Source organism: Salvelinus fontinalis, chromosome 7 (genome assembly GCF_029448725.1).
Source record: "Salvelinus fontinalis isolate EN_2023a chromosome 7, ASM2944872v1, whole genome shotgun sequence".
In the NCBI taxonomy this organism is placed as follows: Eukaryota; Metazoa; Chordata; class Actinopteri; order Salmoniformes; family Salmonidae; genus Salvelinus; species Salvelinus fontinalis.
In genome coordinates, this window is record NC_074671.1 from 66877830 (window position 1) to 66902016 (window position 24187).

The following is a 24187-nucleotide window of genomic DNA, read 5'->3' on the forward strand; positions in this document are numbered from 1 at the left end:
GTCTCAGTGGACTAATCCATTGTGGAGGCCTGTCTCAGTGGACTAATCCATTGTGGAGGCCTGTCTCAGTGGACTAATCCATTGTGGAGGCCTGTCTCAGTGGACTAATCCATTGTGGAGGCCTGTCTCAGTGGACTAATCCATTGTGGAGGCCTGTCTCAGTGGACTAATCCATTGTGGAGGCCTGTCTCAGTGGACTAATCCATTGTAGAGGTCTGTCTCAGTGGACTAATCCATTGTGGAGGCCTGTCTCAGTGGACTAATCCATTGTAGAGGCCTGTCTCAGTGGACTAATCCATTGTAGAGGTCTGTCTCAGTGGACTAATCCATTGTGGAGGCCTGTCTCAGTGGACTAATCCATTGTGGAGGCCTGTCTCAGTGGACTAATCCATTGTGGAGGCCTGTCTCAGTGGACTAATCCATTGTGGAGGCCTGTCTCAGTGGACTAATCCATTGTGGAGGCCTGTCTCAGTGGACTAATCCATTGTGGAGGCCTGTCTCAGTGGACTAATCCATTGTGGAGGCCTGTCTCAGTGGACTAATCCATTGTGGAGGTCTGTCTCAGTGGACTAATCCATTGTGGAGGCCCGTCTCAGTGGACTAATCCATTGTGGAGGCCTGTCTCAGTGGACTAATCCATTGTGGAGGCCTGTCTCAGTGGACTAATCCATGGTGGAGGCCTATCCAGCTGTCTGTCTGGAGCTCAATGCCCAAATAGCCTACAGCTGTCTGTCTGTCCGGAGCTCAATGGCCCAAATACTACAGCTGTCTGTCTGTCTGGAGCTCAATTCCCAAATAGCCTACAGCTGTCTGTCTGTCCGGAGCTCAATGGCCCAAATAGCCTACAGCTGTCTGTCTGTCCGGAGCTCAATGGCACAAATAGCCTACAGCTGTCTGTCCGGAGCTCAATGGCCCAAATAGCCTACAGCTGTCTGTCTGTCCGGAGCTCAATGGCCCAAATAGCCTACAGCTGTCTGTCTGTCTGTCTGTCCGGAGCTCAATGGCCCAAATAGCCTACAGCTGTCTGTCTGTCCGGAGCTCAATGGCCCAAATAGTCTACAGCTGTCTGTCTGTCCGGAGCTCAATGGCCCAAATAGCCTACAGCTGTCTGTCTGTCCGGAGCTCAATGGTGCAGGAAACTGAGGGCCCAGAATATTTACAGGTTTGCTAGCGTGAGCTTTGGACCGGACTAAGTTAGTAGTTGATACAATGTTTCTAGTTCATTGCAGACAGGCCATCCGTAGACAATGTGATTTATAGGATAGTTCTTTTTATCAGGTTAGTAGTTGATACAATGTTCCCAGTTCATTGCAGACAGGCCATCCGTAGACAATGTGATTTATAGGATAGTTCTTTTTATCAGGTTAGTAGTTGATACAATGTTCCCAGTTCATTGCAGACAGGCCATCCGTAGACAATGTGATTTATAGGATAGTTCTTTTTATCAGGTTAGTAGTTGATACAATGTTCCCAGTTCATTGCAGACAGGCCATCCGTAGACAATGTGATTTATAGGATAGTTCTTTTTTTAAATCAGGTTATTTTCTACCTGTGGGCTGCAATGTTTTAATTTGTTGGTTTCCTGTAGGCTGTTTTTACATAGTTGGTGATGGGAATAGAAGTTACTTTTCAGGTTTGTAACATTTTCATTTAGATATAATTTTGATGAACCACATGACATTGATGTTGAGATATGAAGACCATATTATACATTTAAATTAAACTATTACACGAAAATATGCATATGAAAATCATATCAGATCAGTAGAAACGGTAGGATAACTTGGCACTCCACACGGAGAAGGCTGCCGACCGCTGGTATAGCCCGTTACCGGCAACTTCGGGAGCGTACCGGTAACTACGGGGGGCGTACCGGTAACTTCGGGAGCGTAGCGGTAACTTCGGGAGCGTAGCGGTAACTTCGGGAGCGTACCGGTAACTTCGGGAGCGTACCGGTAACTACGGGAGCGTAGCGGTAACTTCGGGAGCGTACCGGTAACTTCGGGAGCGTACCGGTAACTTCGGGAGCGTAGCGGTAACTTCGGGAGCGTAGCGGTAACTTCGGGAGCGTACCGGTAACTACGGGAGCGTACCGGTAACTACGGGAGCGTACCGGTAACTTCGGGAGCGTACCGGTAACTTCGGGAGCGTACCGGTAACTTCGGGAGCGTACCGGTAACTTCGGGAGCGTAGCGGTAACTTCGGGAGCGTAGCGGTAACTTCGGGAGCGTAGCGGTAACTTCGGGAGCGTAGCGGTAACTTCGGGAGCGTACCGGTAACTACGGGGAGCGTACCGGTAACTTCGGGAGCGTACCGGTAACTTCGGGAGCGTACCGGTAACTACGGGAGCGTAGCGGTAACTTCGGGAGCGTAGCGGTAACTACGGGAGCGTAGCGGTAACTTCGGGAGCGTAGCGGTAACTTCGGGAGCGTACCGGTAACTTCGGGAGCGTACCGGTAACTACGGGGGGCGTATCGGTAACTACGGGGGGCGTACCGGTAACTACGGGGGGCGTACCGGTAACTTCGGGAGCGTAGCGGTAACTACGGGAGCGTAGCGGTAACTACGGGAGCGTAGCGGTAACTTCGGGAGCGTAGCGGTAACTTCGGGAGCGTAGCGGTAACTTCGGGAGCGTACCGGTAACTTCGGGAGCGTACCGGTAACTTCGGGAGCGTACCGGTAACTACGGGGGGCGTACCGGTAACTACGGGGGGCGTACCGGTAACTTCGGGAGCGTACCGGTAACTACGGGGGGCGTACCGGTAACTACGGGGGGCGTACCGGTAACTTCGGGAGCGTAGCGGTAACTTCGGGAGCGTACCGGTAACTACGGGGGGCGTACCGGTAACTACGGGAGCGTAGCGGTAACTTCGGGAGCGTACCGGTAACTACGGGAGCGTACCGGTAACTTCGGGAGCGTACCGGTAACTTCGGGAGCGTACCGGTAACTTCGGGAGCGTACCGGTAACTTCGGGAGCGTACCGGTAACTTCGGGAGCGTAGCGGTAACTTCGGGAGCGTAGCGGTAACTTCGGGAGCGTAGCGGTAACTTCGGGAGCGTAGCGGTAACTACGGGGGGCGTAGCGGTAACTACGGGGGGCGTAGCGGTAACTTCGGGAGCGTACCGGTAACTACGGGGAGCGTAGCGGTAACTTCGGGAGCGTAGCGGTAACTTCGGGAGCGTACCGGTAACTACGGGGAGCGTAGCGGTAACTTCGGGAGCGTACCGGTAACTACGGGGAGCGTAGCGGTAACTTCGGGAGCGTACCGGTAACTTCGGGAGCGTACCGGTAACTTCGGGAGCGTACCGGTAACTTCGGGAGCGTACCGGTAACTTCGGGAGCGTACCGGTAACTACGGGGGGCGTACCGGTAACTTCGGGAGCGTACCGGTAACTACGGGGGGCGTACCGGTAACTTCGGGAGCGTACCGGTAACTACGGGGGGCGTACCGGTAACTTCGGGAGCGTACCGGTAACTACGGGGGGCGTAGCGGTAACTTCGGGAGCGTAGCGGTAACTTCGGGAGCGTAGCGGTAACTTCGGGAGCGTAGCGGTAACTTCGGGAGCGTAGCGGTAACTTCGGGAGCGTAGCGGTAACTTCGGGAGCGTAGCGGTAACTTCGGGAGCGTAGCGGTAACTACGGGGGGCGTACCGGTAACTACGGGGGGCGTACCGGTAACTTCGGGAGCGTACCGGTAACTTCGGGGGGCGTACCGGTAACTACGGGGGGCGTACCGGTAACTTCGGGAGCGTAGCGGTAACTTCGGGAGCGTACCGGTAACTACGGGGGGGCGTACCGGTAACTACGGGGGGGCGTACCGGTAACTTCGGGGGGCGTAGCGGTAACTACGGGGGGCGTACCGGTAACTACGGGGGGCGTACCGGTAACTACGGGAGCGTACCGGTAACTTCGGGAGCGTACCGGTAACTTCGGGAGCGTACCGGTAACTTCGGGAGCGTACCGGTAACTTCGGGAGCGTACCGGTAACTTCGGGAGCGTACCGGTAACTTCGGGAGCGTACCGGTAACTTCGGGAGCGTACCGGTAACTACGGGGAGCGTACCGGTAACTTCGGGAGCGTAGCGGTAACTTCGGGAGCGTACCGGTAACTTCGGGAGCGTACCGGTAACTACGGGGAGCGTACCGGTAACTTCGGGAGCGTAGCGGTAACTTCGGGAGCGTAGCGGTAACTTCGGGAGCGTAGCGGTAACTTCGGGAGCGTAGCGGTAACTTCGGGAGCGTAGCGGTAACTTCGGGAGCGTAGCGGTAACTTCGGGAGCGTAGCGGTAACTTCGGGAGCGTAGCGGTAACTTCGGGAGCGTACCGGTAACTTCGGGAGCGTAGCGGTAACTTCGGGAGCGTAGCGGTAACTTCGGGAGCGTACCGGTAACTTCGGGGGGCGTACCGGTAACTACGGGGGGCGTACCGGTAACTTCGGGAGGCGTACCGGTAACTTCGGGAGCGTACCGGTAACTTCGGGAGCGTACCGGTAACTTCGGGAGCGTAGCGGTAACTACGGGAGCGTAGCGGTAACTACGGGAGCGTAGCGGTAACTTCGGGAGCGTAGCGGTAACTACGGGAGCGTAGCGGTAACTTCGGGAGCGTAGCGGTAACTTCGGGAGCGTAGCGGTAACTTCGGGAGCGTAGCGGTAACTTCGGGAGCGTAGCGGTAACTTCGGGAGCGTAGCGGTAACTTCGGGAGCGTAGCGGTAACTACGGGAGCGTAGCGGTAACTACGGGAGCGTAGCGGTAACTTCGGGAGCGTAGCGGTAACTTCGGGAGCGTAGCGGTAACTTCGGGAGCGTAGCGGTAACTTCGGGAGCGTAGCGGTAACTTCGGGAGCGTAGCGGTAACTTCGGGAGCGTAGCGGTAACTTCGGGAGCGTACCGGTAACTTCGGGAGCGTACCGGTAACTTCGGGAGCGTACCGGTAACTTCGGGAGCGTACCGATAACTACGGGAGCGTACCGGTAACTACGGGAGCGTACCGGTAACTACGGGAGCGTACCGGTAACTACGGGAGCGTACCGGTAACTACGGGGGGCGTACCGGTAACTTCGGGAGCGTAGCGGTAACTTCAGGCGCGTACCGGTAACTTCAGGGGCGTAACGGCAGCGGGAGGAGGAGGGGCGGGAACAGGTTATTTTCTCCTATATTGATCTCTGGCTCCCTCTTTAGTCATTTGTGCGTCTTCATTTTTAATGGCAGTGCTTAAAGCATCAGACACGTTTTAACATTTCTACCAATTGATTGGTCGAAAGAACAGACGACTCTCGGTTGACCAAAACATTATTTTTTTTGTCGGGGACAGCCCTACTGTTTCCACGCATATTGTTGACTGCATTTCTTATCAAATCTATACTGTGATTGATTGATTGATTGATTGAGAGTCAGTACCAGGACAGGGAAGACTTCACTGTGATTGATTGATTGATTGAGAGTCAGTACCAGGACAGGGAAGGCTTCACTGTGATTGGTTGATTGAGAGTCAGTACCAGGACAGGGAAGGCTTCACTGTGATTGATTGATTGATTGATTGAGAGTCAGTACCAGAACAGGGAAGGCTTCACTGTGATTGGTTGATTGACTGAGAGTCAGTACCAGGACAGGGAAGGCTTCACTGTGATTGGTTGATTGACTGAGAGTCAGTAACAGGACAGGGAAGGCTTCACTGTGATTGGTTGATTGACTGAGAGTCAGTACCAGGACAGGGAAGGCTTCACTGTGATTGGTTGATTGATTGAGAGTCAGTACCAGGACAGGGAAGGCCTCAGTCAGGGAGCTCCTCTCCAGCAGAGACGAGAACTTGTAGAACTCGTTGGCTCTGTAAGCTCTCTGCTTCACCAGGTGGACCGCATGGAGGACAAACTTAGAGGACACGTCCCCGCTCTGAGACGTCAATGTTATCTCTGGAGGTAGGGTGGGGGGAGGAGAGAGAGAGATGGAGGAGAGAGAGAGATGGAGAAGAGAGAGATGGGGATGGGGGGGAGAGATGGGGATGGGGGGGAGAGATGGGGATGGGGGGGGAGAGATGAGATGGGGGGGGGGTGGAGAGGGGGGAGAGAGAGGTGGGGGAGGCAAAAGAGGCGAGATACATTTGACAAATTTTTCTTTTGCGATACAGAGAATATTACCCATCATATCACAAACACACGTACGTACCTGCCCAGGAGGCTCCCTGTGGAACCGTGATGAAGTGTCGTCGTATCTGTCCTGGTCTGAAGTGGACATCTGTGAACAGTACCTCCTGACTGTGGCCCTCAGGAACTCTACAGAGAGACAGGGGACACACCTGTCACTTTGTAGGGGACAGACACATACCGTACTCAGGACAACACCATTCACTAGACTAGAGCAGAGAGACAGGGGACACATCGTACTCAGGACAACACCATTCACTAGACTAGAGCAGAGAGACAGGGGACACATACCGTACTCAGGACAACACCATTCACTAGACTAGAGCAGAGAGACAGGGGACACATCGTACTCAGGACAACACCATTCACTAGACTAGAGCAGAGAGACAGGGGACACATACCGTACTCAGGACAACACCATTCACTAGACTAGAGCAGAGACACAGGGGACACATACCGTACTCAGGACAACACCATTCACTAGACTAGAGCAGAGAGACAGGGGACACATACCGTACTCAGGACAACACCATTCACTAGACTAGAGCAGAGACACAGGGGACACATCATACTCAGGACAACACCATTCACTAGACTAGAGCAGAGACACAGGGGACACATACCGTACTCAGGACAACACCATTCACTAGACTAGAGCAGAGACACAGGGGACACATACCGTACTCAGGACAACACCATTCACTAGACTAGAGCAGAGAGACAGGGGACACACCGTACTCAGGACAACTCAACACCATTCACTAGACTAGAGCGGAGAGACAGGGGACACATACCGTACTCAGGACAACACCATTCACTAGACTAGAGCAGAGAGACAGGGGACACACCGTACTCAGGACAACTCAACACCATTCACTAGACTAGAGCGGAGAGACAGGGGACACACCGTACTCAGGACACATCAACACCATTCACTAGGCTTGGGGCGGTATCCAGACTGTCATACTGACCTTGTACCATACCGGGATATCCGGTAATACCGGCACTAAACACAAGGGGCGCCATTTTCAAATCCCACTGAGTTTCTGTAATGTGAAGGTTAGCAATGCTAACAAGTACATGTAAAATCCCATTTAGGAGGAAGCTAAACACTTAGCTAGATAGCTAACTAACTACTAAATTCAGCACATTTTAAACAGTTTCCTTTAATAGTGGTAAGATATCTAGCTGATAAAACATTTAGTTGTAAATTCCATCCTGTAAAGTAGATAACCTGACGCGTTCTGTACAACGGCGACAGACTCACAAGACACCGGTCTCCGTCGTTGTGTGCTTTTTAAAAACAAAACACTTACCGGTAAGATTCGTAACGAAACGTGACAGGTGAAATGAAGAACGTAAAATGTTATTTTTTAAATCGCCTAACGTTATTGAACGGGTTGACTGCAGGTCATTTACTTGGAGAAGTAGATTACTAAATATTCACGTTTTAATAAACATCTACAAAATTAATACGTTTTAACTGGTATTGAAAAACCATCTGGTTTCCTTATACCCCCCCGGTACATACGGTATACCGGCCAAGCCTACCAATCACTCACTCCTAAACCCCCCCGGTACATACGGTATACCGCCCAAGCCTACCAATCACTCACTCCTAAACCCCCCCGGTACATACGGTATACCGCCCAAGCCTACCAATCACTCACTCCTAAACCCCCCGGTACATACGGTATACCGCCCAAGCCTACCAATCACTCACTCCTAAACCCCCCCGGTACATACGGTATACCGCCCAAGCCTACCAATCACTCACTCCTAAACCCCCCGGTACATACGGTATACCGCCCAAGCCTACCAATCACTCACTCCTAAACCCCCCGGTACATACGGTATACCGCCCAAGCCTACCAATCACTCACTCCTAAACCCCCCGGTACATACGGTATACCGCCCAAGCCTACCAATCACTCACTCCTAAACAAACAACGGTCACACAGAAGTATTCATTGTGTTGTACAGAAGTATTGTGTTGTATAGAAGTATTGTGTTGTATAGTAGTATTGTGTTGTATAGTAGTATTGTGTTGTACAGAAGTATTGTGGTGTATAGAAGTATTGTGTTGTACAGACGTATTGTGTTGTACAGACGTATTGTGTTGTACAGAAGTATTGTGTTGTACAGTAGTATTGTGTTGTACAGTAGTATTGTGTTGTACAGAAGTATTGTGTTGTACAGAAGTATTGTGTTGTACAGAAGTATTGTGTTGTACAGTAGTATTGTGTTGTACAGTAGTATTGTGGTGTACAGTAGTATTGTGTTGTACAGAAGTATTGTGTTGTACAGAAGTATTGTGTTGTACAGTAGTATTGTGTTGTACAGTAGTATTGTGTTGTACAGAAGTATTGTGTTGTACAGAAGTATTGTGTTGTACAGTAGTATTGTGTTGTACAGTAGTATTGTGTTGTACAGAAGTATTGTGTTGTACAGAAGTATTGATCGTGTTGTACAGAATTATTGTGTTGTATAGAAGTATTGTGTTGTACAGTAGTATTGTGTTGTACAGTAGTATTGTGTTGTATAGAAGTATTGTGGTGTATAGTAGTATTGTGGTGTATAGTAGTATTGTGTTGTATAGAAGTATTGTGTTGTATAGTAGTATTGTGTTGTATAGTAGTATTGTGTTGTATAGTAGTATTGTGTTGTATAGTAGTATTGTGTTGTATAGTAGTATTGTGTTGTATAGTAGTATTGTGTTGTATAGTAGTATTGTGTTGTACAGTAGTATTGTGTTGTGTAGTAGTATTTTGTTGTACAGAAGTATTGTGTTGTACAGAAGTATTGATCGTGTTGTACAGAATTATTGTGTTGTATAGTAGTATTGTGTTGTATAGAAGTATTGATCGTGTTGTACAGAATTATTGTGTTGTATAGAAGTATCGTGTTATATAGCAGTATCGTGTTGTATAGAAGTATTGATCGTGTTGTATAGAAGTATTGTGTTGTATAGAAGTATCGTGTTATATAGCAGTATCGTGTTGTACAGTAGTATTGTGTTGTGTAGTAGTATTGTGTTGTGTAGTAGTATTGTGTTGTATAGTAGTATTGTGTTGTATAGAAGTATTGTGTTGTATAGTAGTATTGTGTTGTATAGAAGTATTGTGTTGTATAGTAGTATTGTGTTGTATAGAAGTATTGTGTTGTATTGTGTTGTATAGTAGTATTGTGTTGTACAGTAGTATTGTGTTGTGTAGTAGTATTGTGTTGTGTAGTAGTATTGTGTTGTACAGTAGTATTGTGTTGTACAGTAGTATTGTGTTGTATAGAAGTATTGTGTTGTATAGTAGTATTGTGTTGTATAGTAGTATTGTGTTGTATAGTAGTATTGTGTTGTATAGTAGTATTGTGTTGTACAGTAGTATTGTGTTGTGTAGTAGTATTTTGTTGTACAGAAGTATTGTGTTGTACAGAAGTATTGATCGTGTTGTACAGAATTATTGTGTTGTATAGTAGTATTGTGTTGTATAGAAGTATTGATCGTGTTGTACAGAATTATTGTGTTGTATAGAAGTATCGTGTTATATAGCAGTATCGTGTTGTATAGAAGTATTGATCGTGTTGTATAGAAGTATTGTGTTGTATAGAAGTATCGTGTTATATAGCAGTATCGTGTTATATAGCAGTATTGTGTTGTGTAGTAGTATTGTGTTGTGTAGTAGTATTGTGTTGTATAGTAGTATTGTGTTGTATAGTAGTATTGTGTTGTATAGAAGTATTGTGTTGTATAGAAGTATTGTGTTGTATAGTAGTATTGTGTTGTATAGTAGTATTGTGTTGTATAGTAGTATTGTGTTGTACAGTAGTATTGTGTTGTGTAGTAGTATTGTGTTGTGTAGTAGTATTGTGTTGTGTAGTAGTATTGTGTTGTATAGTAGTATTGTGTTGTACAGTAGTATTGTGTTGTATAGAAGTATTGTGTTGTATAGTAGTATTGTGTTGTATAGTAGTATTGTGTTGTATAGTAGTATTGTGTTGTATAGTAGTATTGTGTTGTATAGAAGTATTGTGTTGTATAGTAGTATTGTGTTGTATAGTAGTATTGTGTTGTATAGTAGTATTGTGTTGTACAGTAGTATTGTGTTGTACAGTAGTATTGTGTTGTGTAGTAGTATTGTGTTGTACAGTAGTATTGTGTTGTATAGTAGTATTGTGGTGTATAGTAGTATTGTGGTGTATAGTAGTATTGTGTTGTACAGTAGTATTGTGTTGTACAGTAGTATTGTGTTGTGTAGTAGTATTGTGTTGTACAGTAGTATTGTGTTGTGTAGTAGTATTGTGTTGTGTAGTAGTATTGTGGTGTATAGTAGTATTGTGGTGTATAGTAGTATTGTGGTGTACAGTAGTATTGTGTTGTACAGTAGTATTGTGTTGTACAGTAGTATTGTGTTGTACAGTAGTATTGTGTTGTGTAGTAGTATTGTGTTGTACAGTAGTATTGTGTTGTATAGTAGTATTGTGGTGTATAGTAGTATTGTGGTGTACAGTAGTATTGTGTTGTACAGTAGTATTGTGTTGTACAGTAGTATTGTGTTGTACAGTAGTATTGTGTTGTACAGTAGTATTGTGTTGTATAGTAGTATTGTGTTGTATAGTAGTATTGTGTTGTATAGTAGTATTGTGTTGTATAGTAGTATTGTGTTGTATAGTAGTATTGTGTTGTACAGTAGTATTGTGTTGTGTAGTAGTATTTTGTTGTACAGAAGTATTGTGTTGTACAGAATTATTGTGTTGTATAGTAGTATTGTGTTGTATAGAAGTATTGATCGTGTTGTACAGAATTATTGTGTTGTATAGAAGTATCGTGTTATATAGCAGTATCGTGTTGTATAGAAGTATTGATCGTGTTGTATAGAAGTATTGTGTTGTATAGAAGTATCGTGTTATATAGCAGTATCGTGTTATATAGCAGTATTGTGTTGTGTAGTAGTATTGTGTTGTGTAGTAGTATTGTGTTGTATAGTAGTATTGTGTTGTATAGAAGTATTGTGTTGTATAGAAGTATTGTGTTGTATAGTAGTATTGTGTTGTATAGTAGTATTGTGTTGTATAGTAGTATTGTGTTGTACAGTAGTATTGTGTTGTGTAGTAGTATTGTGTTGTGTAGTAGTATTGTGTTGTGTAGTAGTATTGTGTTGTATAGTAGTATTGTGTTGTACAGTAGTATTGTGTTGTATAGAAGTATTGTGTTGTATAGTAGTATTGTGTTGTATAGTAGTATTGTGTTGTATAGTAGTATTGTGTTGTATAGTAGTATTGTGTTGTATAGAAGTATTGTGTTGTATAGTAGTATTGTGTTGTATAGTAGTATTGTGTTGTATAGTAGTATTGTGTTGTACAGTAGTATTGTGTTGTACAGTAGTATTGTGTTGTGTAGTAGTATTGTGTTGTACAGTAGTATTGTGTTGTATAGTAGTATTGTGGTGTATAGTAGTATTGTGGTGTATAGTAGTATTGTGTTGTACAGTAGTATTGTGTTGTACAGTAGTATTGTGTTGTGTAGTAGTATTGTGTTGTACAGTAGTATTGTGTTGTGTAGTAGTATTGTGTTGTGTAGTAGTATTGTGGTGTATAGTAGTATTGTGGTGTATAGTAGTATTGTGGTGTACAGTAGTATTGTGTTGTACAGTAGTATTGTGTTGTACAGTAGTATTGTGTTGTACAGTAGTATTGTGTTGTGTAGTAGTATTGTGTTGTACAGTAGTATTGTGTTGTATAGTAGTATTGTGGTGTATAGTAGTATTGTGGTGTACAGTAGTATTGTGTTGTACAGTAGTATTGTGTTGTACAGTAGTATTGTGTTGTACAGTAGTATTGTGTTGTACAGTAGTATTGTGTTGTATAGTAGTATTGTGTTGTATAGTAGTATTGTGTTGTATAGTAGTATTGTGTTGTATAGTAGTATTGTGTTGTATAGTAGTATTGTGTTGTATAGTAGTATTGTGGTGTATAGTAGTATTGTGGTGTATAGTAGTATTGTGTTGTATAGTAGTATTGTGTTGTATAGTAGTATTGTGTTGTATAGTAGTATTGTGTTGTATAGTAGTATTGTGTTGTATAGTAGTATTGTGTTGTATAGAAGTATTGTGTTGTATAGTAGTATTGTGTTGTATAGAAGTATTGTGTTGTACAGTAGTATTGTGTTGTACAGTAGTATTGTGTTGTATAGAAGTATTGTGGTGTATAGTAGTATTGTGGTGTATAGTAGTATTGTGTTGTATAGAAGTATTGTGTTGTATAGTAGTATTGTGTTGTATAGTAGTATTGTGTTGTATAGTAGTATTGTGTTGTATAGTAGTATTGTGTTGTATAGAAGTATTGTGTTGTATAGTAGTATTGTGTTGTATAGAAGTATTGTGTTGTACAGTAGTTGTGGTCTTACTTGGTGGGGATGATAACCGTTATGGGGACTCTGAACAGAGGTCCAGAGCTGGGGGACGCCGTGTCATAACCACACACCTGAAACACAACAGGTTCAAAACTGTATTAAATACTGGACATCCTCCTCTCGCTCTCTACCCCTCTCCTCTCCGTACCTCAGTATAATGCAGTCCCTCTCTCTCCTCTCCGTACCTCAGTATAATGCAGTCTCTCTCTCTCCTCTCCGTACCTCAGTATAATCCAGTCCCTCTCTCTCCTCTCCGTACCTCAGTATAATGCAGTCCCTCTCTCTCCTCTCCGTACCTCAGTATAATGCAGTCCCTCTCTCTCCTCTCCGTACCTCAGTATAATGCAGTCCCTCTCTCTCCGTACCTCAGTATAATGCAGTCTCTCTCTCTCCTCTCCGTACCTCAGTATAATGCAGTCCCTCTCTCTCCTCTCCGTACCTCAGTATAATGCAGTCCCTCTCTCTCCGTACCTCAGTATAATGCAGTCTCTCTCTCTCCTCTCCGTACCTCAGTATAATCCAGTCCCTCTCTCTCCTCTCCGTACCTCAGTATAATGCAGTCCCTCTCTCTCCTCTCCGTACCTCAGTATAATCCAGTCCCTCTCTCTCCTCTCCGTACCTCAGTATAATGCAGTCCCTCTCTCTCCTCTCCGTACCTCAGTATAATGCAGTCCCTCTCTCTCCGTACCTCAGTATAATCCAGTCCCTCTCTCTCCTCTCCGTACCTCAGTATAATGCAGTCTCTCTCTCTCCTCTCCGTACCTCAGTATAATCCAGTCCCTCTCTCTCCTCTCCGTACCTCAGTATAATGCAGTCCCTCTCTCTCCTCTCCGTACCTCAGTATAATGCAGTCCCTCTCTCTCCTCTCCGTACCTCAGTATAATGCAGTCCCTCTCTCTCTCCTCTCCGTACCTCAGTATAATGCAGTCCCTCTCTCTCCTCTCCGTACCTCAGTATAATGCAGTCCCTCTCTCTCCTCTCCGTACCTCAGTATAATGCAGTCCCTCTCTCTCCTCTCCGTACCTCAGTATAATGCAGTCCCTCTCTCTCCTCTCCGTACCTCAGTATAATGCAGTCCCTCTCTCTCCTCTCCGTACCTCAGTATAATGCAGTCCCTCTCTCTCCTCTCCGTACCTCAGTATAATGCAGTCCCTCTCTCTCCTCTCCGTACCTCAGTATAATGCAGTCCCTCTCTCTCCTCTCCGTACCTCAGTATAATGCAGTCCCTCTCTCTCCGTACCTCAGTATAATGCAGTCCCTCTCTCTCCTCTCCGTACCTCAGTATAATGCAGTCCCTCTCTCTCCTCTCCGTACCTCAGTATAATGCAGTCCATCTCTCCTCTCCGTACCTCAGTATAATCCAGTCCCTCTCTCTCCTCTCCGTACCTCAGTATAATGCAGTCCCTCTCTCTCCTCTCCGTACCTCAGTATAATCCAGTCCCTCTCTCTCCTCTCCGTACCTCAGTATAATGCAGTCCCTCTCTCTCCTCTCCGTACCTCAGTATAATGCAGTCCCTCTCTCTCCGTACCTCAGTATAATCCAGTCCCTCTCTCTCCTCTCCGTACCTCAGTATAATGCAGTCTCTCTCTCTCCTCTCCGTACCTCAGTATAATCCAGTCCCTCTCTCTCCTCTCCGTACCTCAGTATAATGCAGTCCCTCTCTCTCCTCTCCGTACCTCAGTATAATGCAGTCCCTCTCTCTCCTCTCCGTACCTCAGTATAATGCAGTCCCTCTCTCTCTCCTCTCCGTACCTCAGTATAATGCAGTCCCTCTCTCTCCTCTCCGTACCTCAGTATAATGCAGTCCCTCTCTCTCCTCTCCGTACCTCAGTATAATGCAGTCCCTCTCTCTCCTCTCCGTACCTCAGTATAATGCAGTCCCTCTCTCTCCTCTCCGTACCTCAGTATAATGCAGTCCCTCTCTCTCCTCTCCGTACCTCAGTATAATGCAGTCCCTCTCTCTCCTCTCCGTACCTCAGTATAATGCAGTCCCTCTCTCTCCTCTCCGTACCTCAGTATAATGCAGTCCCTCTCTCTCCTCTCCGTACCTCAGTATAATGCAGTCCCTCTCTCTCCTCTCCGTACCTCAGTATAATGCAGTCCCTCTCTCTCCTCTCCGTACCTCAGTATAATGCAGTCCCTCTCTCTCCTCTCCGTACCTCAGTATAATGCAGTCCCTCTCTCTCCTCTCCGTACCTCAGTATAATGCAGTCCCTCTCTCTCCTCTCCGTACCTCAGTATAATGCAGTCCCTCTCTCTCCTCTCCGTACCTCAGTATAATGCAGTCCCTCTCTCTCCTCTCCGTACCTCAGTATAATGCAGTCCCTCTCTCTCCGTACCTCAGTATAATGCAGTCCCTCTCTCTCCTCTCCGTACCTCAGTATAATGCAGTCCCTCTCTCTCCTCTCCGTACCTCAGTATAATGCAGTCCATCTCTCCTCTCCGTACCTCAGTATAATCCAGTCCCTCTCTCTCCTCTCCGTACCTCAGTATAATCCAGTCCCTCTCTCTCCTCTCCGTACCTCAGTATAATGCAGTCTCTCTCTCTCCTCTCCGTACCTCAGTATAATGCAGTCCCTCTCTCTCCTCTCCGTACCTCAGTATAATGCAGTCTCTCTCTCTCCTCTCCGTACCTCAGTATAATGCAGTCCCTCTCTCTCCTCTCCGTACCTCAGTATAATGCAGTCTCTCTCTCTCCTCTCCGTACCTCAGTATAATGCAGTCCCTCTCTCTCCTCTCCGTACCTCAGTATAATGCAGTCCCTCTCTCTCCTCTCCGTACCTCAGTATAATGCAGTCCCTCTCTCTCCTCTCCGTACCTCAGTATAATGCAGTCCCTCTCTCTCCTCTCCGTACCTCAGTATAATGCAGTCCCTCTCTCCTCTCCGTACCTCAGTATAATGCAGTCCCTCTCTCTCCTCTCCGTACCTCAGTATAATGCAGTCCCTCTCTCTCCTCTCCGTACCTCAGTATAATGCAGTCCCTCTCTCTCCTCTCCGTACCTCAGTATAATGCAGTCCCTCTCTCTCCTCTCCGTACCTCAGTATAATGCAGTCCCTCTCTCTCCTCTCCGTACCTCAGTATAACGCAGTCCCTCTCTCTCCTCTCCGTACCTCAGTATAATGCAGTCCCTCTCGGAGCCCCAGAGGATCGACTCTGACGTTGACATGACGACACTGGTTCATGAGCACCAGGTGGGAGGGGCACTGCACCCAGGAGGCGGAGCATGTCAGGGCCAGGTGCAGTTGCAGAGAAATACGCTCCGTGTTCTCTGTCAAACAGGAAGTAGAATGGACCAATCAATAGATGGAACTAAAGAAGACAGACCAATCATGCAGTGTGTGTGTGTGTGTGTGTGTGTGTGTGTGTGTGTGTGTGTGTGTGTGTGTGTGTGTGTGTGTGTGTGTGTGTGTGTAATACCGGTATTTTCGGGGAAAACAGGTTCGATGCCGACCCCGTGGTCGGAGGGGGTCAGGACCTGGGTGGGGTCTCGGAGGTAGATGCCTCGCTGCGTTCCCACGGTAACAGTGAAGCCCAGGTTAGAGGTGGGGAGAGAGGCATGCTGGGTCAGGTAGTCTACAGCTCGGTCCACCTGTAAAAAACACAGAGAAACTAGTTAAATTCCACATAGAGAACCCCCTTCTATACTATACAGTAGACACTAGTTCTCCACTATACAGCAGACACTAGTTCTCCGCTATATATCACCCTGCATACCACTGCTGGCTTGCTTCTGAAGCTAAGCAGGGTTGGTCCTGGTCAGGCCCTGGATGGGAGACCAGGTGCTGCTGGAAGTGGTGTTGGAGGGCCAGTAGGAGGCACTCTTTCCTCCGGTCTAAACAAAGATCCCAATGCCCCAGGGCAGTGATTGGGGACACTGCTCTGTGTAGGGTGCCGTCTTTCGGATGGGACGTTAAACGGGTGTCCTGACTCTCTGAGGTCATTAAAGATCCCATGGCTCTTATCGTAAGAGTAGGGGTGTTAACCCCGGTGTCCTGGCTAAATTCCCAATCTGGCCCTCAACCATCACGGTCACCTAATAATCCCCAGTTTACAATTGGCTCATTCATCCCCCTCCTCTCCCCTGTAACTATTCCCCAGGTCGTTGCTGCAAATGAGAACGTGTTCTCAGTCAACTTACCTGGTAAAATAACGGATAAATAAATAAATAAAATATAGTAGACACTAGTTCTCCGCTATACGGCAGACACTAGTTCTCCGCTATACGATAGACACTAGTTCTCCGCTATACGGCAGACACTAGTTCTCCGCTATACGGCAGACACTAGTTCTCCGCTATACAGTAGACACTAGTTCTCCGCTATACGGCAGACACTAGTTCTCCGCTATACGGCAGACACTAGTTCTCCGCTATACAGTAGACACTAGTTCTCCACTATACAGTAGACACTAGTTCTCCGCTATACGGTAGACACTAGTTCTCCGCTATACAGTAGACACTAGTTCTCCGCTATACAGTAGACACTAGTTCTCCGCTATACGGCAGACACTAGTTCTCCACTATACAGTAGACACTAGTTCTCCGCTATACAGTAGACACTAGTTCTCCACTATAGACACTAGTTCTCCGCTATACGGCAGACACTAGTTCTCCGCTATACAGTAGACACTAGTTCTCCGCTATACAGCAGACACTAGTTCTCCGCTATACGGCAGACACTAGTTCTCCGCTATACGGCAGACACTAGTTCTCCGCTATACGATAGACACTAGTTCTCCGCTATACGGCAGACACTAGTTCTCCGCTATACGGCAGACACTAGTTCTCCGCTATACGGCAGACACTAGTTCTCCGCTATACGGCAGACACTAGTTCTCCGCTATACAGTAGACACTAGTTCTCCACTATACAGTAGACACTAGTTCTCCGCTATACGGTAGACACTAGTTCTCCACTATACGGTAGACACTAGTTCTCCGCTATACAGTAGACACTAGTTCTCCGCTATACGGCAGACACTAGTTCTCCACTATACAGTAGACACTAGTTCTCCGCTATACAGTAGACACTAGTTCTCCACTATAGACACTAGTTCTCCGCTATACGGCAGACACTAGTTCTCCGCTATACAGTAGACACTAGTTCTCCGCTATACGGCAGACACTAGTTCTCCGCTATACAGTAGACACTAGTTCTCCGCTATACAGTAGACACTAGTTCTCCGCTATACGGCAGACACTAGTTCTCCGCTATACGATAGACACTAGTTCTCCGCTATACGGCAGACACTAGTTCTACACTATACAGTAGACACTAGTTCTCCGCTATACAGTAGACACTAGTTCTCCGCTATACAGTAGACACTAGTTCTCCGCTATACAGTAGACACTAGTTCTCCGCTATACGGTAGACACTAGTTCTCCGCTATACGGTAGACACTAGTTCTCCACTATAGACACTAGTTCTCCACTATACAGTAGACACTAGTTCTCCGCTATACAGTAGACACTAGTTCTCCGCTATACAGTAGACACTAGTTCTCCACTATATAGTAGACACTAGTTCTCCGCTATACGATAGACACTAGTTCTCCGCTATACGGCAGACACTAGTTCTACACTATACAGTAGACACTAGTTCTCCACTATACAGTAGACACTAGTTCTCCGCTATACAGTAGACACTAGTTCTCCGCTATACAGTAGACACTAGTTCTCCGCTATACGGTAGACACTAGTTCTCCGCTATACAGTAGACACTAGTTCTCCACTATAGACACTAGTTCTCCACTATACAGTAGACACTAGTTCTCCGCTATACAGTAGACACTAGTTCTCCGCTATACAGTAGACACTAGTTCTCCGCTATACAGTAGACACTAGTTCTCCGCTATACAGTAGACACTAGTTCTCCACTATACAGTAGACACTAGTTCTCCGCTATACAGTAGACACTAGTTCTCCGCTATACAGTAGACACTAGTTCTCCGCTATACAGTAGACACTAGTTCTCCACTATATAGTAGACACTAGTTCTCCGCTATAAAGTAGACACTAGTTCTACACTATACAGTAGACACTAGTTCTCCGCTATACGGTAGACACTAGTTCTCCACTATAGACACTAGTTCTCCACTATACAGTAGACACTAGTTCTCCGCTATACAGTAGACACTAGTTCTCCGCTATACAGTAGACACTAGTTCTCCGCTATACAGTAGACACTAGTTCTCCCCTATACAGTAGACACTAGTTCTCCGCTATACAGTAGACACTAGTTCTCCGCTATACGGTAGACACTAGTTCTCCGCTATACGGTAGACACTAGTTCTCCGCTATACAGTAGACACTAGTTCTCCACTATAGACACTAGTTCTCCGCTATACGGTAGACACTAGTTCTCCGCTATACGGTAGACACTAGTTCTCCGCTATACAGTAGACACTAGTTCTCCGCTTTACGGTAGACACTAGTTCTCCGCTATACAGTAGACACTAGTTCTCCACTATAGACACTAGTTCTCCGCTATACGGTAGACACTAGTTCTCCGCTATACAGTAGACACTAGTTCTCCGCTATACGGTAGACACTAGTTCTCTACTATACAGTAGACACTAGTTCTCCGCTATACGGTAGACACTAGTTCTCCACTATACAGTAGACACTAGTTCTCCACTATACAGTAGACACTAGTTCTCCACTATACAGTAGACACTAGTTCTCCGCTATACGGTAGACACTAGTTCTCCGCTATACAGTAGACACTAGTTCTCCGCTATACGGTAGACACTAGTTCTCCGCTATATAGTAGACACTAGTTCTCCCCTATACAGTAGACACTAGTTCTCCACTTTACAGTAGACACTAGTTCTACACTATACAGTAGACACTAGTTCTCCGCTATACAGTAGACACTAGTTCTCCGCTATACAGTAGACACTAGTTCTCCGCTATACAGTAGACACTAGTTCTCCGCTATACAGTAGACACTAGTTCTCCGCTATACAGTAGACACTAGTTCTCCGCTATACAGTAGACACTAGTTCTCCGCTATACAGTAGACACTAGTTCTCCGCTATACAGTAGACACTAGTTCTCCGCTATACAGTAGACACTAGTTCTCCGCTATACAGTAGACACTAGTTCTCCGCTATACAGTAGACACTAGTTCTCCGCTATACAGTAGACACTAGTTCTCCACTATACAGTAGACACTAGTTCTCCCCTATACAGTAGACACTAGTTCTCCGCTATACGGTAGACACTAGTTCTCCGCTATACGGTAGACACTAGTTCTCCACTATAGACACTAGTTCTCCACTATACAGTAGACACTAGTTCTCCGCTATACAGTAGACACTAGTTCTCCGCTATACAGTAGACACTAGTTCTCCGCTATACAGTAGACACTAGTTCTCCGCTATACGGTAGACACTAGTTCTCCGCTATACGGTAGACACTAGTTCTCCGCTATACAGTAGACACTAGTTCTCCACTATAGACACTAGTTCTCCGCTATACGGTAGACACTAGTTCTCCGCTATACGGTAGACACTAGTTCTCCGCTATACAGTAGACACTAGTTCTCCGCTATACAGTAGACACTAGTTCTCCGCTATACAGTAGACACTAGTTCTCCGCTATACAGTAGACACTAGTTCTCCACTATAGACACTAGTTCTCCGCTATACGGTAGACACTAGTTCTCCGCTATACAGTAGACACTAGTTCTCCGCTATACGGTAGACACTAGTTCTCCACTATACAGTAGACACTAGTTCTCCGCTATACGGTAGACACTAGTTCTCCACTATACAGTAGACACTAGTTCTCCACTATACAGTAGACACTAGTTCTCCACTATACAGTAGACACTAGTTCTCCGCTATACGGTAGACACTAGTTCTCCGCTATACAGTAGACACTAGTTCTCCGCTATACGGTAGACACTAGTTCTCCGCTATATAGTAGACACTAGTTCTCCCCTATACAGTAGACACTAGTTCTCCACTTTACAGTAGACACTAGTTCTCCGCTATACAGTAGACACTAGTTCTCCGCTATACAGTAGACACTAGTTCTCCGCTATACAGTAGACACTAGTTCTCCGCTATACAGTAGACACTAGTTCTCCGCTATACAGTAGACACTAGTTCTCCGCTATACAGTAGACACTAGTTCTCCGCTATACAGTAGACACTAGTTCTCCGCTATACAGTAGACACTAGTTCTCCCCTATACAGTAGACACTAGTTCTACACTATACAGTAGACACTAGTTCTCCGCTATACAGTAGACACTAGTTCTCCGCTATACAGTAGACACTAGTTCTCCACTATAGACACTAGTTCTACACTATACAGTAGACACTAGTTCTCCGCTATACAGTAGACACTAGTTCTCCGCTATACAGTAGACACTAGTTCTCCACTATATAGTAGACACTAGTTCTCCACTATACAGTAGAGACTAGTTCTCCGCTATATGGTAGACACTAGTACTCCACTATATAGTAGACACTAGTTCTCCACTATATAACAGACACTAGTTCTACTGAACGTATAGAACTTCCTGTCCAACTTCCTGTCCAACACGTCCACAGAGTCTTGCCTGTATGATTCCGTGTCCCTGTGCGAACACCTCGATGTCGTCGACCCTCAGAGCCGTGTTCTCCAGAGCTCTCCTCACCGCAGGCACCGAGGGACGGATACCGTTCTGCTTCAGACCTGCAGCGCACACACACACACACACACACACACACACACATTAAAACACACACACACACACACACATTAAAACACACCCCCATTAGCACACACACATTAAAACACACCCCCATTAGCACACACACACACACATTAAAACACCCCCCCCCCCCCCCCCCATTAACACACACACACACACTTTAAAGCACACCCCCATTAACACACACACACACACACACATTAAAACACACCCCATTAACACACAATTAAAACACACCCACATTAAAACACACCCCCATTAACACACACACACCCCCATTAACACACACACACACACACACACACACACCCCCATTAACACACACACACACACACCCCCATTAACACACACACACACACACACACAAAAACACACACCCCCATTAACACACACACACACACCCCCATTAACACACACCCCACCCACCTGACAGCACCAGACCCACCCACCTGACAGCACCAGACCCACCCACCTGACAGCACCAGACCCACCCACCTGACAGCACCAGACCCACCCACCTGACAGCACCAGACCCACCCACCTGACAGCACCAGACCCACCCACCTGACAGCACCAGACCCACCCACCTGACAGCACCAGACCCACCCACCTGACAGCACCAGACCCACCCACCTGACAGCACCAGACCCACCTGACAGCACCAGACCCACCCCACCCACCTGACAGCACCAGACCCACCCACCTGACAGCACCAGACCCACCCACCTGACAGCACCAGACCCACCCACCTGACAGCACCAGACCCACCTGACAGCACCAGACCCACCTGACAGCACCAGACCCACCTGACAGCACCAGACCCACCCCACCCACCTGACAGCACCAGACCCACCCCACCCACCTGACAGCACCAGACCCACCCCACCCACCTGACAGCACCAGACCCACCCCACCCACCTGACAGCACCAGACCCACCTGACAGCACCAGACCCACCCCGCCCACCTGACAGCACCAGACCCACCCACCCACCTGACAGCACCAGACCCACCCACCCACCTGACAGCACCAGACCCACCCACCCACCTGACAGCACCAGACCCACCCACCTGACAGCACCAGACCCACCCACCTGACAGCACCAGACCCACCCACCTGACAGCACCAGACCCACCTGACAGCACCAGACCCACCCACCTGACAGCACCAGACCCACCCACCTGACAGCACCAGACCCACCCACCTGACAGCACCAGACCCACCCACCTGACAGCACCAGACCCACCCACCTGACAGCACCATACCCACCCACCTGACAGCACCAGACCCACCCACCTGAGAGCACCAGACCCACCCACCTGACAGCACCAGACCCACCTGACAGCACCAGACCCACCTGACAGCACCAGACCCACCCCACCCACCTGACAGCACCAGACCCACCCCACCCACCTGACAGCACCAGACCCACCCCACCCACCTGACAGCACCAGACCCACCCCACCCACCTGACAGCACCAGACCCACCTGACAGCACCAGACCCACCCCGCCCACCTGACAGCACCAGACCCACCCCGCCCACCTGACAGCACCAGACCCACCCACCCACCTGACAGCACCAGACCCACCCACCCACCTGACAGCACCAGACCCACCCACCCACCTGACAGCACCAGACCCACCTGACAGCACCAGACCCACCCACCTGACAGCACCAGACCCACCCACCTGACAGCACCAGACCCACCCACCTGACAGCACCAGACCCACCCACCTGACAGCACCAGACCCACCCACCTGACAGCACCAGACCCACCCACCTGACAGCACCAGACCCACCCACCTGACAGCACCATACCCACCCACCTGACAGCACCAGACCCACCCACCTGACAGCACCAGACCCACCCACCTGACAGCACCAGACCCACCCACCTGACAGCACCAGACCCACCCACCTGACAGCACCAGACCCACCCACCTGACAGCACCAGACCCACCCACCTGACAGCACCAGACCCACCCACCTGACAGCACCAGACCCACCCACCTGACAGCACCAGACCCACCCCACCCACCTGACAGCACCAGACCCACCCCACCCACCTGACAGCACCAGACCCACCCCACCCACCTGACAGCACCAGACCCACCCACCTGACAGCACCAGACCCACCCACCTGACAGCACCAGACCCACCCACCTGACAGCACCAGACCCACCTGACAGCACCAGACCCACCTGACAGCACCAGACCCACCTGACAGCACCAGACCCACCTGACAGCACCCCACCCACCTGACAGCACCAGACCCACCCACCTGACAGCACCAGACCCACCCACCTGACAGCACCAGACCCACCCACCTGACAGCACCAGGGCCACCCACCTGACAGCACCCCACCCACCTGACAGCACCAGACCCACCTGACAGCACCCCACCCACCTGACAGCACCAGACAGCACCCCACCCACCTGACAGCACCCCACCCACCAGACAGCACCAGACCCACCTGACAGCACCAGACCCACCCCACCCACCTGACAGCACCAGACCCACCCCACCCACCTGACAGCACCAGACCCACCCCACCCACCTGACAGCACCAGACCCACCCCACCCACCTGACAGCACCAGACCCACCTGACAGCACCAGACCCACCCCGCCCACCAGACAGCACCAGACCCACCCCGCCCACCTGACAGCACCAGACCCACCCACCCACCTGACAGCACCAGACCCACCCACCCACCTGACAGCACCAGACCCACCCACCCACCTGACAGCACCAGACCCACCCACCTGACAGCACCAGACCCACCCACCTGACAGCACCAGACCCACCCACCTGACAGCACCAGACCCACCTGACAGCACCAGACCCACCCACCTGACAGCACCAGACCCACCCACCTGACAGCACCAGACCCACCCACCTGACAGCACCAGACCCACCCACCTGACAGCACCAG

The 24187-nt window shown here is 48.3% G+C and overlaps 1 protein-coding gene across 1 annotated transcript in view; it reads right to left on the bottom strand.

The window, feature by feature from the left end:
• Nucleotides 1-24187, bottom strand: part of LOC129860007 (tripeptidyl-peptidase 2-like) — an 87946-nt gene that overhangs the window by 41718 nt on the left and 22041 nt on the right. Inside the window, exons 11-16 of the mRNA XM_055930318.1 lie at nucleotides 21117-21232; nucleotides 15966-16137; nucleotides 15659-15816; nucleotides 12540-12616; nucleotides 6162-6268; nucleotides 5754-5908 (exon numbers count right to left, since the gene is read on the bottom strand). Coding sequence (XP_055786293.1) covers nucleotides 5754-5908; nucleotides 6162-6268; nucleotides 12540-12616; nucleotides 15659-15816; nucleotides 15966-16137; nucleotides 21117-21232 — 785 coding nt within the window. The remainder of the gene's footprint in view (nucleotides 1-5753; nucleotides 5909-6161; nucleotides 6269-12539; nucleotides 12617-15658; nucleotides 15817-15965; nucleotides 16138-21116; nucleotides 21233-24187) is intronic.